At 38.3% G+C, this 15626-nt stretch overlaps 1 protein-coding gene across 1 annotated transcript; it reads right to left on the bottom strand.

Moving 5' to 3' along the window:
* Positions 1 to 2749: 2749 nt before the first annotated feature.
* On the bottom strand, positions 2750 to 15625 carry FAM76B (family with sequence similarity 76 member B; the record flags this gene model as incomplete). The annotated part of the gene is made up of 9 exons (XM_014965774.1): positions 2750 to 5303; positions 5963 to 6064; positions 9254 to 9389; positions 10099 to 10179; positions 10376 to 10423; positions 12421 to 12617; positions 13538 to 13693; positions 15212 to 15266; positions 15600 to 15625. Coding segments are annotated over 9 exons (891 nt in total), but the record flags the coding sequence as incomplete, so codon positions are not given.
* Position 15626: the final 1 nt, after the last annotated feature.

Genomic DNA, 15626 nt, shown 5'->3' with positions numbered 1-15626 from the left:
CCACCTCTCCAGCCTGTCCAGGTCCCTCTGGATGGCATCCCTTTCTCTGTACCATGTTGACCGTGCCACACAGCTTGGTGTGGTATCCTGGTATTTGTTGGTCCAGTTTATTTTTGTTTGTCCACAGACCTCCTGCAATCCAAACAAGTGACTGTAAAAGCAGTCTTCTGCTTATGCCTCTCAGACCAACCTTTTGTATCCAAAGATGATTCAGCCTTCAGGATTCCTCAGGATTCTTCAGGAGCTGGAAGGCCTCTTTTCCAATTGACAACTAAAATATAAATGAACTTATTGAAGTGCTCCAAGAGCCAGAAAGCCTCAGCAGAAGGAAAATCTAAACTGCAAACAAATCCCTGCTTTCACCTGGCTTGTTTAGCACATCAGCGTCCCTGGTACTTAAACCCCCTTTGGTCAAAAGGCAAAATGTCCTTTACCCACCAGAAGGAGAGACACTGAAGAGAAATGGCCAGGAGCAAGAAGGTCAGTTAGAGCAGCAACAGCACAGCCTCATGGCAACTGTTAATGTAATCGGGCAAATCCAGTCTTGGTTTCTGCTTGGGCTAAAGCAGGGGAAAACGTCAATGATTCATGTGCTCATGAGTGACATGTCTTCAAGGATGACTTCTGTCCAATGCCTAAGAACAGACAGACAAAATGAGTGCAGGTCCTATGGTGGAACGTGCAGCTGTGGCAACGGGATACACAGTCCTCTCTGGCAGTTTTACCTATTTTTCTACGCCTAAACAGCATGACTAACTGCTTACAAGATGGGTTTTACATTGTACATCTTGATATTTCAATTTAATCAAGCTGTTTATTCTGTTCACTTCACAAATTTGGACTCTGGTATCATTAAAAGAAAAGCAAGCAAAACACTTCCCCTTAAGCTACGCTGCATTTTACCTTAAAAAGTTGTTGGTTTTTTTTTCCCCACATGTACAGATAACCCGTGTCTTGGGGAAAAAAACCCCACCAACTGCGTAATTCAGTACATCACTTAAATGAGCAACATGGTATTTCAGAGGTTTCTCTTCCTTCTTGGTCCTTAACACCTCCATCCCCAGGAGCACCCCAAATATCTCCTCTTTCCACCTCAATAATCCCTTTTCCTGATGCCTCTGATTTCTGCAAGATTCAAGAGAAGGAGTTTTGTATCAGTATCTTTTCCATGAGGAAAACCAAAGAAATTGCACATAATGTAGGAGAAAATCTATCTCCTATTGCAGCATTCTCAACTGAACTGGTAATTGAGTAACTCATTTGAAGGCACAAAAATGACATGAGCAGCTTTTACTCCATTTTAAAAACTTTGTCAAGACTAGAGTTTGCATTCATAACCTTCAATGTTTCCAAAAAAATCAAGTGTGGATTCAGAGCTTCTGAAGCTACTGGAACTGCCTGAGTGCCTACACGGAGGTTATGTCAATTTAAAACATCTTTAAGGAAATCTAAGGAAATTTGCTTCAAATGATGCCAATCTCTTTTAGGGAGTCAATCTATTACGTGGCCAGTTTATACAAGTTTCACATGTGTCGCAGAAAAGCCGTATCTAAATCAGGTACCACGCGTGGTTTTTTGCCTTGGTCTTCGCTTTGAAAATAAATGGCTCCAACAAAGCCCTGGAAAATTTGCATTAGAATGAGGCTCAGAACAATTCAGTTTTAGAATAGCATATTATTCATTATTATAATTGGTATAAAATACAGACTGTTTTAGGAGCCGGGCTCTGAAACCCAAAGATTCCCCCCTTTTGGATCATTGCCTTGACCAGAAAGCTCCAGAACAGTACTCTTTTCTTAGTTTGGGGGAGGAGTTTGGATTAGTTGGTTGGTTTTTTTCATGAGACATATTCTGCTGGATTGTGGAAAGATGAAGACTGATTGCTGAGGAAAAAAAAATATAAAATGAGACCTACAAACCGCAGCCCTGGTGCCTCCACACACCAGGAGCCACCGTGACCGACAGCCCGTTGGTGGGGGCACCTCACTCCTCCCGATACAAGGAAGGGACGGGACACAGAAACCACCAGTGTCACTTCCCATCTCTGAATCACCACTGTACACAACGTACAGAGAGGGAGGGACTCTTTGCCAGGACGTGTAATGATAGGACAAGGGGAAACGGTTTTAAATTGGATGAAAAAAGATTCAGATTAGATCTCAGGAAGAAATTTTTTACTATGAGGGTGGTGAGGCACTGGAACAGGTTGCAGAGAAGCTGTGGATGCCCCATCCCTGGAAGTGTTCAAGGCCAGGCTGGATGGGGCTTTGAGCAACCTGCTCTGGTGGGAGGTGTCCCTGCCCATGGCAGGGGGGGTGGAACTCGATGATCTTTGAGGTCCCTTCCAACCCAAACCATTCTATGATTCTAAAGGAAGAACAACCCTACAGTTAACAGATTAAGACCACAATTCAGGTACTTTTAGACACGAGTGGTGATGTTAATTAGAATATAAAAAGGCCGTTGAAGGCTTTATTAAATAGCACTAGCTTTCAGTTAAACCTTAATGTTTTTTGACTCTCTACAACAAAATATTTCTATGTATTGTAACCCAGCTGTATAAAACCAAAATATTTTCTTGAAGCTCTAATTTGTTACAATTTGTAGACAGTCCAAGGTGCCTGATCTTCCCAGAAACCTAAATACTAAATGCAACTACTCTGCATTTTTTTTGGCCACAGACGTTTAGTGACACAGGGTGAAGGATTAACAAGAAACATGAATTTCTGAATAATTTTAAAAGGACAGGTTCATGTTTTGACAAGATTTTATTGTGAAACATTGGATTTAGAAAAGGTACAAAATGTCAACGGTCAGATGTGTGCCAGTACAGTATTTCAACAGTCTATACATGTGGACAGCTGAACAGCTTCACTGCAGAACGCGCATCCAGACAGAACTATCTAAAAGGGGGCCACGATATTCACAGGCTTAAAATACATAAATAACTTGAGCCAAAATGGCCATTACTGGTCAATGCTAATCAACATCCGGAAACAGGCTAAAAAAGCACAATACAGTACAACAATCTCCTCGCAGATCCACATTTAAAGAACATCAGTTTATTATGTCAATAATTTACAGCTCCAGGACGCTATTTTCAGGACTGGGATTCAGATGGCTACTTCACAACTTTAAAAAAAATCCATGTTAAAAATGAGATTATGGAAGAAAAACCACAGGTATTTAATCAGAACTAAATACTGTGAAGCCCCTAAAAATGTTTTGGATTGGGATTTATAAAAGTCAATTACTTCTAATATAGAACTTCAGTTTGTTCTTTTAAAATGTCCTTATTGCAGCTTGAACAGGCATCATAATTAAGTGATCTTAATTCAAACATTTCAATTTGCTATGCATTTCTGTGTTTTAAAACAAATTTCACCAAACATGGGTTGCCATTCAACTGGGAAAAAAAAAAACCCGGTATCAAAATACTAACTCTGAATTAATTAAAGTCATAAATTTGTATATTAAGAAAAACCCAACATCCCCAAAGGATAGCCACATTCTCTACCGTAGTTTAGCAAGTTTGGAGAAGAGCATTTATAAACATACAAAGTTGATTTTAGGGTATAAAAACGCATGTATACCATATGAAACATGCTAGATCGATTTTTTTCAGTAGTCTGTCACTGCTGGAACTTGTTTGAACTACTGAAACGGTGTTCAGAGTTCAGCACATGGGTGGACAGCAAAGGAACTTCAGATTTTAGTTCTTTAATTAAAAGGTGTGTGGCTTATTCTACACAATTAAGCTTACTGAAATATAAGAAGTTACTCTGTTGCCAACCAGTACCCAGAGCTGAACTGAACCTTTACTGACATGAGTCTACTTGTAACTCACCTTCCTGAACACAGACCCTGGGATATACTAGATTATGTTTAATAGACATTTCTGAATATGTCTAATGTCCATTAGGAGCAGAGCTAAACTTAAACTGATGTCATTTAGAATCAAAATCTACCCAAGACATTAAAACAGTACATCCTTTGACACAACATCCACTCCCTTAATTGATTTCAAGACCATTAGTTTTGGCTACTCTTTTCTTATTGTGTTTCTTTACTGGGGTATGAGAATCTTGCAATTCATTAAGAAGAGTCACTGTAAATTACAACCAAGTAACACATTTTTTTAAAAAACTTTGAGTGTGTATCACCAACTAAGGATGTAACATTGGGAGTACAATGTCTGCTATGGAATTAAAATTAGCACTGTGCCAAATGGGGGAAAAAAATATATAAACAAATCACTAAACTCCAGTGTGGCAAAAAACATGTCGCTTTTTGTTCAGGAAGTGTTTGGCATGAGCAGCACTAACAAAATTCTACACCTCACAGACACAAGCTACAAAGGTTATCTAAAGCCAATACTCACTGTCCATCAATTAGCTAGCTCTTAATGCTGCTTCAAGCACTGCACTAGCCACTTTGATCTTTGTTTCGGATTCCTCTGTACACACATTTATATTTACATAAAACATTTATTAAACATGATTTTAAAACATAAAAACCTTATGTACAAAATACCAACATTCCTATAAATAAACAGTTGGAGAAAGGCACTTGCAAGAAAAATCTACAGTAAATCTTACAAAAACCACACTGCCTCTGTTACTGTACAATAGATAATCTTTCGGTAAATCCCTATCACAAGAATGTAAAACACTAATTACTTAGTTATAACTAAGAATATAACAGTTACAGTTGTATTTACACATACCTATATGCCTTTGCTTTAGTTTCACTTGAGAGCACCATGATTTCCGTTCTAAATTTATATTTTGATACAAAGTAAAAGAACAGTTGCCAGAAACCAGTGTTCAGTGTCACTGCAGGTTCATAAACTTGTGGCTGACATCAGTGGAGTTTAAAATACTCAGTTGCTGCTTCGTAAAAAGTACACCTAGTTTGTTATTGCATGTTGTCCTTTTAGAGAGAGCACTGCTATGTTCTCTATGCAATTGTTTAATACTATTGCTGGCAAAAAGTTTCCAATATCAAAAAAATAAAAACATTCTTCAAGCCAGTTGAAGTATTTCATCTGAAGAGTAACTAAAAAAAGCTGCATATTAATTATAAAAACGTGTAGGAAACATGCCAACTAATCTGGTGTGCAAAAATATTTTTTCCACTACACAGGATTTTAAGGGCTTCACAGAATTACTCAAATTTACATTGAGTAGCAAACCCCATGAATAACCAGTTCCTCAAGGAGACGTTAGTATACTCCCACTTTTATCAAACTTTTTACCCTTTGACAATGCTGCAACCTGTTTGAGCAGTTCTCTGTTTTTGGCCTGCAATACAGACAAAAAAAAAAAAAATTAAAAAGAAGTTTTATGAATTACTGCAACATATCAGGTATTTGTGTCATGCACTCATTTCCCATTGCATTTACAAAACAAAATCTCAAAATGTACATGCTGAAAATATTCAAATAAGATAACGATCACTTTTTAAAAGATTTGTATGTGCTTTTTGATATGTACATTCCTTCTTTGACAGAAAAGGTAACCACATTTCCTGTACTGCAAAACTTAGATACTAAGTTTTAGATATTGCAACAAGTATCTGTTCAATCTGTGATTTATAAGGCAACTAATTCAAGCTTTCTTCCTGATAGAGACATTTAAGTGTCAATACTGTTAACACTGAGCTGTTAAATGAGATCAATAGCACACTGACAACTGATTAAAGATCAGACACAAAAAATAACATAACCTCTGAGAAAGCCTGTGAGGTAAGCCTCTGTCTCTCAAATTTAGAAAGCAACTCTTACAGCGAGTTCAATTCGTATGAAGACTGTTGACTGCAGAACTGCTGCACAGCACACCCAAAGTTAAATGTGGTCATGACCATTCAAGAACTTGGTACCATTTTCATTGCTGTGAGTGGACAGCCTGAATATATAACTCCACCTAAAGTATTTCTCAAGTACTGATAAGCAATTACTCACCTGCAACTGTTCCACAGTTTCCTTGTGAGCTTTCTCCATACTGTTCATTTTTGTCCTCAAGTTCGACTCCTGGTACTGGAAGTCTGCCTTCAGCTCTGTCAACTGAAAACACAAATTCCATGAAGATTCCTCAAACTGCTCCAGTGTACATCTTCTAATCAATCTGTGAAATCTTTACGGAAGCCTCAGAGATCTCAGGAAACACTGTATTTATTTACTACTGTAGTACTGACAGCTCAGCACTTGAGAAATAGCTTGGAAAGTAACTAAGTCTACTTTATATGAAGAAAACAACAGTACTTGTATAACCATATTGTTTGCTCAGGATTTTGTATAAAGAAGGTTAACTCTTAATAGAAAAAAAAATAAAGTACAAGACTAATGAGTTATAATCTTAGCTGTTCTTTCAGCTGTGAGATACTTATTCCAATCTTGAGTTATGTCTCTTCAGTTATATGGTATGGTAACACATGAAAAATCTTTCATACAAAGACAACAGAGAGGATATCTTTGTGTCCTTACATGCTACAACTTGCCCTAAACAAAAATACTCAATCCAGAGTTTCACTACTTCTCAATCCACAATAAAAGTGAATTAGAGTGTGTTACTAGAAATGTATAATTCAAAAAGGACTTAACTTATGATTTAATGCTGAGTGTCTGGAGCAGTATTGCTGCCACTGGGTGTCTCCTGAGACAGGCAGAGACACACCACATACAATAAGGCTGGTGTTTCTAAACTGTGGTATATGCTTTTATCCAAGCAGCTGAATGCTTCTTCTAGAAGCACGTGCACCTCGATGAACTACTAACAGTCTCCTCTATATGGACCCAGAAGTTCTAGGAATCAAGTCTTTAAAAACTCTAGTTCCTCAAAACGTCCCAGATTCACCTGGCTATTTTGAAACTCTCTGGTCAGTTTGGATTTATCAGGAAATGAAACCCCTTTGCTGGCAAGGCAGCCTGCTGGAACAAACCAGAACATACGCTCCTGAAATGACTACCCAGACTGCCACTACCAGCCTTAGGATGTGTCAGACCACCTGTAGTGAAACAAGGCATTAAAAAAAACTGTCAAGCAAACGGTCCTACATAAAGCACAGGTATTTTGACACAAGGCTATATACCACATAGTACCCCAACTGCAGCTCAAGGTATGTACCCACAGCTGTTGTGAACTCCAGGGGATCCAGTACAAAACCCACATACCACAAATTAAGTATCAAAAAACCTAGTGGTAATATTGCACCACAGTAAAGTATGCAACTAGATGAGCAGACTCACTCCCTGCGAACATTCAGCAAATTGTGGTCCCTTCCCAGTGATCAACGTCCTGGTGTCTCACTAACATTTTGTCCAGAAAGCAAAACAAGGCTAGTGCTGCAAGCAATCAGCACTGATAACGACACCCCTGAGAACTTGAGTCACAACAAATGACGAACGAGGACTGTCTGTAAAGCTGGGGCACCAAGTTGTTTTTGTTGCCACACGTTATACATTTCAGAGGTTTTCCTTTTGGAGTGGTCCAAACTGTTCAAATGCTGTCCCGACACAAGTCTCTGGACAGGATCTAAACAGGAACCTCCCACAGGTCTGGCTCAGGCTTTTATCCCAGTACAGGACTTCACATTTACTATCTCATAGTAAAAAAAAGACAAAACCAAAACTGCAGTGCATTAATCTGTTGTATTCTTTTCAGCTATGCAAACACTGTACGATGCGTTCAGCTTTTCTCCCTCCCTCAACAGCTGAAGAAAAGTATGTGACATTCTGGAAGTCAGTAATTCATGCCCGAAGGAGTCTTTAAGTTCAAAGCACTCCGAGGTCAAATAAATAGTTTTAACAGCAGGGATATTAAAATTATTAGATGCTTTCCCCACAGAAACAGCACAAAACAAGTTCCTGCAATGGTTACGCAGAAGTAGGTGACGTTTCCTTATGTAACTTTGCCCACTAGATCAAATATAAAAAGAAGTGAATTTCCTACTGAATCACGATCTTCTGCTGCCTTTCTAAGAGAGAGATCAGGGCTTTAATGTCTGTCCTTTGAAGAAAATACCTGAAGAGAATCAATGACAGACTGTTCAGCTCTTTCACATGAACTGCTTAAAGGCTTGAAATAGCAAGTACTTCCAACGCTAGGGATATATAACAGTGATATAAATGAAAAAAGGTTCAATATCCTTTACACAACACACTGAAGTGTAGAAATGAAGATACTGAGCTATGGTTTAAAAGTGGAAGCCTTTTCCTTTCAGGATAAACTAGCCTTTCTTAGCCATCAATGTTTTGATAGGCATCTATAATCAAAATTTCATTTGAAAATACAGTAAATTTATTTTTAATACAATTCCATAACCTACTGAATCCTGAACAGACCTACCAGAGCCACCGTTACAGACAGTGTCTTAGGAGCATACAGTTAATCAGAGGGCAGAGCAAAGTACGTACTTGTAGTTATTTCTTTTTTCATAGAATCATAGAAACCTAGAATGGTTTGGGTCAGAAGGGACCTTAAAGATCATCGAGTTCCAACCCCCCTGCCATGGGCAGGGACAACCTCCCACTAGACCATTTGCTCAAAGCCCCATCCAACCCAGTCTTGCTTCTCTCTTGTTAGTCATTAGGTTGTTTGAAGGGTGAATCTCTTGTTTGAGTTCCACTGAAGCCATTTGTGCCTGACTATTTTGTGTAACTTTTGTTGACTGCCAGGCATCTAACCCAAACTTGTCATCTAGTCCGTGACCATACACAAAGATGGAATATCCTACACTACACATATGCTACCAGCCTTTTAAAATTAAAACACTCATTTTTCATACACTGTGCATGTAAATTTGGACACCAACTCATTAATTATGGCTATAGCGGCTTTAGTTTAAAAATAAACAAAAACTATGCTGAACTTTTAATCCTCCTCTTATCTTGTGTGCCCACCAGCCGATGTAGGTATCTGGGATCTTTGCTGTGACTCAGTTTTAGAACACGTAAAACATACAAAGCACTGTCTGGCATTTTATCCATCACTTGTGTCACACAGCCTGAGCAGCAGCAAACCAGATGGCTAGTTTCTAGGTGACTAAAGTGAGGCTAAATAAATTTCTCTGGCTTGGAGCCAAAATATATTAATGATAGAAGAGTCCCAAACACCCCTGAAATAGTAAGATCTGGTTAGTTGCTATATAAAAGAACTGTATCTGATTTTTGATTTATCTCACCATCTTATTGTTAGAAGTCTACAAAACAGAAAACAAAATGATAACATTCTGATTAAGCAAGTGCAACTTTTACCTTTTTATCTTTTTCTAAAATAGTCTGATCTCTTTGCTGCAGAAGACGTTTAAGTGACATTACTTCTTCTTTCAGCTGACTTATGAGGACAAAGTTGTCAGTTCCTCCACTGTCTGCTGACTGATTTATAGAGCTACTAAAAATAAAAAACAATAGTTACTTGCAACATCAACAGGGGAAAAATAGTAACTTTTTTTTTTAAAGTTCAAATTGGATAATTAATAATTCCACAAACATCCTTAAGAACTAATGCAAAAAAAGTATGTACCTGACAGAAATGGATGCAACTGGCAAATTACCTTACTAATGGCACACATTACATACACCTGCAGAAATATAATTAAGTATTAGCTTTGAGGGGGACAAATACTTTTTGACTGAAGCAGCCACTTTTATTTTTATTCCAACTGTTTAGCCAGAGACAGAATAAAGATTCAGTCTCCCACACTAAGGTCCAGAAGACTTCTCTAGATACTAGGTCAACTTAAAGCAGCAGGCTCAACCCTGCATCTAATTAACAAAACAGTTTTGTTAGGGAATGCTGTTTCATTGATAACTGTTGCCTTGTACATAAGCTTTACTTAATTTTACCCCAAACAGCTTAAAAGCAGGAACACAGTGCCAGTTTTCCGCTAATAAAGTCATTTATTTGACTGACAGCATTCAGATGCCACCCAATAACCTGTCTGGCTGGACAACAGTTTCATCTCCCTCATTCTTCAGACCAAAAAAAAAAAAAAAATAGAAAAAAAGAAAAAAAGAAAAAAAAAGAAAAGAAACAACTGGCCACATATCAGTACTCTATTTGATTGAAATGGCTCAGCTTTACAAAAGTATAACTTTACCTATCTCCATTTGATGGCTTGGATTCCAGTTTGGGTTTTTTCTTTGGAGTTTCATTCTGAATAGCTGCAGAGGATTTATGGCTGAAATCAAACAAAATGTAAACCTAAAGCCTCATACTATATAACTCTCTAATATCACCATTTGGTACATGTAAAATAACTAACTCATTCTCCTAGCTGGAATGCTAGAGACTAGCCAGCAATGCAAGAAAAAAGGCCTTTAAATGAAAACTGCAAGATAAATTAAAAGGAAATTAATAAATAGCATCATATTTACCTCTGTTTCCATAGTCCCTGATCTTGTTCTGGACTCAGACTGCTGATTCTGAAATATGTGAAACATATTTGGTAACTACACAACAACATGCCATTATTGCTAAGTTTACATGAATGCTATCTGTACTTGAGAAAAATCCCACCCCCTCTTTTTTTTCAATAAAGAAAGTTGACAATTATAAATTTTCAGTTGGACAGCTGCATTATGTGTTCATATTCACGATCGTTCTTTACTATGTCAGGATGTTATAAAAATATTTCTTGGCTAAATGTTTACACTATTGTGAGATCCAAGGGGCAGACTTCAGAACTGACAGTTAAACCTTTTTGTTGGTATATCCCTATCTTTGTGAACTTTATATTGCTAATCTTGTACTTGGCACTCTTCCTGGGATGCCCATGGTGCCACGTGAACGTTGCCTGAAGTGGTGTTTATGTGGTGGCACAAGAGCCAAGCCAAGTTTTGGATCCCTGAAAGTAACTGCTGTACAGTTCTAAAGATTTGTTCTCAGTAATTTCAAAAGCAACTAAGAAACACCCCTGGTACAAGAATGGTGGGATGTAGAAGACTGCACTCAATGGAATAGTTCACTGAATCTGTATTTCTACCTCCTTGTCTCTATCGTCTCATCCTAACAATAACTGAAAGGGATTGGGAAAAGAGAGTTGTATTTATTGGACCAGAAGCAACGGACCCACAACAGCCTACACAAAAAAGATGGCAAACCAGGACCATTATGATCTGTATACAGATATGCCTATTTTTATAACTCGTGAGTATAGTAGAAGCTCTATTCTTTAATAAAGAGCCAAGTCATTTTTTATTTAATTCTCACTATATCTCTGCCACATGCATTCAATTAGATTTACCTTGTTGTAATTCAATTTTCTGCAAGAGATTTGAGAGAATGGGAATAGTACAATAACTCTCTGAGTGACAAGAATAATTTTCTTCAAATTCCTAAAAAAATTTATTTTTTTTTTTTTTTTCAAGTGAAAGTACATGCATTTCTCTTCTTTTCATTCCCGATACCATTCCAGCTTATTTTACTTTTAAGTCACACTTAGTCAGGCAAGTTTCAGTCAAGATGGAAAATTATTAGCAGTAGAAGAATTAAACTTAGAATGAAATCATTTGTGTGTCTGGGGTCAGGGGCATTACCATTGCAGCCGTAGTATTTACTATCCAACACAAAAATAAAAGAAGTAGTTCTGAAGCTACACTGCCTACCAATGAAAATAAGAATCATGATGACAGTTACACTGGCATAAAAAACAAACCAATTCGGTGATTTATGACTAAATAAACTGGGTGTGTTTGTTAAGGTTGGTACATTGTCTATGCCACAGCCACACTGAGAAAAGTTGCAGAAGGTGGAACAAAACTGCGTGAAATGCCGTAAGAGTGCCAGTAACTGAACTGACAGTGCTCTTTTCTTATGTCTGTATGACAGTCACTCACAAAAAGCCTATTCCAGCAAAACCTGATTGTAAAAACTAGCAAAGAGATACAAAACAGTCCTAGACTTTAGGCTGAGGGTGATCCCACACTGTTGCTTCTGCTTCTCCGTTTAACTGCATCTATGTGCACACAAACAAGTGAAAACGAGTAAGTCAGAGTGAGGATTCAGAGGGAAGCAGCTGTTCTGTGCTCACTGCTAATCCATGCTGTTCAACCCATGGTCAATGTATGCAAAATAGGAGTTATCACACAACAGCTACAGCTTAGAAAGCCAAATTCAAGTTTATCTCTAAGTAACTTGTTTCTGTAGCCACTCTGTGAATTTCTTTTCTAGACTTGCTACCAGTTTTAACATCGACTAGTTTGATTATCACCAAGAATTTCTGCTTTTTGCTGATCTCCCTTCATCCAAACTGTAAGAATACAAGGATTTTGACAGACCACGGAAGAACAACCTTCTGCGACTGCTTTTGATGTCATGTTTTAAACAGCATTTCTTATTTCCTTTGATTTGACCTCAGCACTAACGGAACACAGAAAAAGGAAGTGGTGCAAACAGCTACTTTAATTGTCAAAATACTTACTTATGATGACTGCTGCTGTGACGATGATGATGGTGGTGATGGTGGTGGTGTTTTGAATGATGCTGGTCTTTCTCAGTAAGTGATGAGGATGAAGAGTTAGAATGTGAAGATCCTAGGCTCTTCCTCTGTTCTTTTGTCTTCTGTAGCACTCTCTTGTAGGACAGCGTGCAGAGCCAACACAACAACTTCCCATCAACCTTTTGGGAAATAATTCACAGCAGTGTTTTTTTTCAAGTATATGTGTGCTAGAAAAGAAGTACTTAAATATTTGTGACAAAAATTTGTTTCACTTCATCTGTTATCTCTGGGAAAAATCCAGACATCTCTTTGGACGTATGGAATGGTACTACCACATCTTCAACGTATGCAGGCTATCTTTTAGTAAAGGGAATTTTATACCATTTCTTTTTGTCATTTAAAGTTACACTAGAAAGCAGTCTTAGCAAACGTTGGACTCGCTCTACATCACAGAAGCGACAGTAACTTTTTAAAGGGACAAATCATTTTTAGTTTAGACACCATGTACCCTCTCTCAACCCATCGTATTCCAGGCAGAATCAAGATGTCCAGCCAACGTGTTACTTGTACCAAGTAAATTCTTCTGTAAAAACAGCATTATTCTTGGGTTCAGGCTTTTGAGGTCATTTCCTCAGCACCTTCTGGAATGAGAAAGTGGCACTCACCAAAGCTATTTAAGAAAACAGAACACAAAGGGCTGCTCAGGGCAGTCTACCTCCCTGCTGTTATACTTTAAGGCAAGGCAGGCAAATTGGAAGAAGTGACAGATCCAAGTTACAGACATACATAAGACTCAACGGATGGGGAAATCAAAATGTAAATAAAATCAAAGCACTGGAAACTATTCAGCTGCTTAACCTCTGTTTCCCAGATACTACTGTCATCTTACACTTAAGCTTATTTTCAAAAAGAGTTATTTAATTTAAAGTAAGTTAGCTCAGTAGCTAACATAACAATTGCAAGTTGCAAAATTTAATTCACAGCAGCTTTAATCTAATATTAGGGAACTAAAGATACATTCCTGCTCATCTTTGTCTTACGAAGGAGGCACATTGTCTGCTGTCAGCCTAATCCATTACAGCTGTGGAACAAAGCCTACCTTCCTCCTTCCCTCCTCTTTCCGATCAAAAGCACACTGCTGTTTGCACTGCTCACACGTCTGAGGTGGGCCGTACTTCTTCTCCGAGTTGGTGCAACGCTGACATTTTGTGCCAATAAATGCTGCAATGATGTTACAATACTGACAAGGCTTGGGCTGAAAAACAGGGAAGTTGAACTGAAGTTAACAGATGCAAGAGTTTCTGTCATGAACACGGGTATTTCAAATCACACAGCGATGCTTCTAAACTAGTAGGGCTTCATGTAATCTATCTCCGAGAACCTTTTTTCTATCATTTCTCTCTTCAGTGCTAAACTTTTCCCCTAAAATGATGCTCCTTCAATGGTCAAAAACCGCCTGGACTTTCCACAAAAACTCAGGTACATACTCAATGAAAGAAACACATACAATGTGATTGCTCACCTCTACCCTTGCCTCTTTTAATTTTTTTTTAAAATACGATGACATTTCCTCTCTATTTTACTTTATTGCTAAGAAATTTCTTAATAAACTTTGGAAGAAGAGTAATCAAGTCATTTTTTTTAGACTAGAAGTTTCTGAACACATCCCCCTCCCTTGTACTACTCAGGGATTTGATAACCCTACAGCTCCAAGATTAGTATCCTGATCCCTGCAACTCTGCAGGAAACTTTAAAAAAAAAAAACAACAAACAACAACAACAAACTTCAGATACCATCATGTCAGGTTACCAACTTTTATATCATACACTCAACTAGAATAATACGCTGCTGGAAAATAAAATTGCTGTCAGTTTTCATAGGTTAGAAATGGCTTATTATCTTCAGTGCAGTTCTATTTTTTTTTGTTATGAGTTACTGATAAAAAACATTGTTGAATCTGTCCTGCACTTCATTTTGCCACATTTTAATCTTTCAAAAGAACGTTCTTTGTTCAGTTTACGTTTACATTCACAAAATGCCTGACTACATACCAACAGCTGTTATGTTTCTCAAATAAGCTGAATTTAATCTAATATGGTTTATGTCAAGTATATAAAAATTATGCTCTTTTGTTTCACAACAAGATTATCTTGATACCTCCTATAAAGTAGTACCTGCAGGGCGCTCAGATACACTGTGTATTCGTACATTAATAAAAATAATTTGTCTACCAGAACTGAAGCTGAAATTCAAGACAAGAAAATGCCAAGTAACACACAGACAGCTAATATTTGTAACATCTTTTCTACCTAATATCTTAACATGATTAATATGCATTTAAATATTTGTTAAGACTTACATAATATAAGTGGTGCTATTGGATTTTCACATTTACCACTTATTAAGAATACAGTCAGCTAACAGCCTTGCTGCCACAACGTGTGCATTTATGACAAGACGTAGAGATAACTTTACAGGCATAAAGTGAAATAATATTGCTTTTGCTATGAATAGCTACATTATTCACAACTGTTAAGCTACGTATAATCACAATGGAGTGCAATGTGGGAAAAAAAAAAAAAAACAAACAGAAATTTTGGGCCACGAAGGAAATCAAGAGCTGCCTGTAACTTTCCTCACCTTTCTGAAAAGTTTTTTTTTTTTTCCCCTCAAAAGAACACAAGAAGCGGAGTTGTGAGACAACTTGTTTGTTTGTTTGTTTAACATGTGAGTGAACTTAACTTCAACATTTAGGACCGAGAGCCTACTCACCGTTCCAAACTGCTTGACGTTTTGGGCACACTTCTTGCATATCGTGTTCGTTTTGCTGTAGACAAAATTGCACAATGTTGAATCCGGCGACAAACACGCCCCCGGACACCCTTTCCCCTGCAATTACCGGTCACCACAGGGGCCGGCACAGCCCGTGGCCAGGGGGTAACGGGAAAGCGACCGCATCTAAGGTCGTGCTCGGGTCTAACGCGACCCCAAGGTGCTGCTGGAGCGGGGAGGGGGGTGGGGATGGGGGGGGGCAGGGTATTTTCCTGCGGTTCTGCCCTTTTTAGCGTCTCCCGCGGTGTGAATTTCTCCCCTCAGGAGCAGGAAGGGCCGTTCCCTCCCTCCCCACCCCACCCCGAGCGGGCTGGGCGCCCTGCCCTACCTCTCCTGCTGGAACTCGGACCGGCAG

Source organism: Calidris pugnax, unplaced genomic scaffold (genome assembly GCF_001431845.1).
Source record: "Calidris pugnax isolate Ruff unplaced genomic scaffold, ASM143184v1 scaffold20, whole genome shotgun sequence".
Taxonomy (NCBI): domain Eukaryota; kingdom Metazoa; phylum Chordata; class Aves; order Charadriiformes; family Scolopacidae; genus Calidris; species Calidris pugnax.
This window is presented reverse-complemented; position numbering and strand designations above follow the sequence as displayed.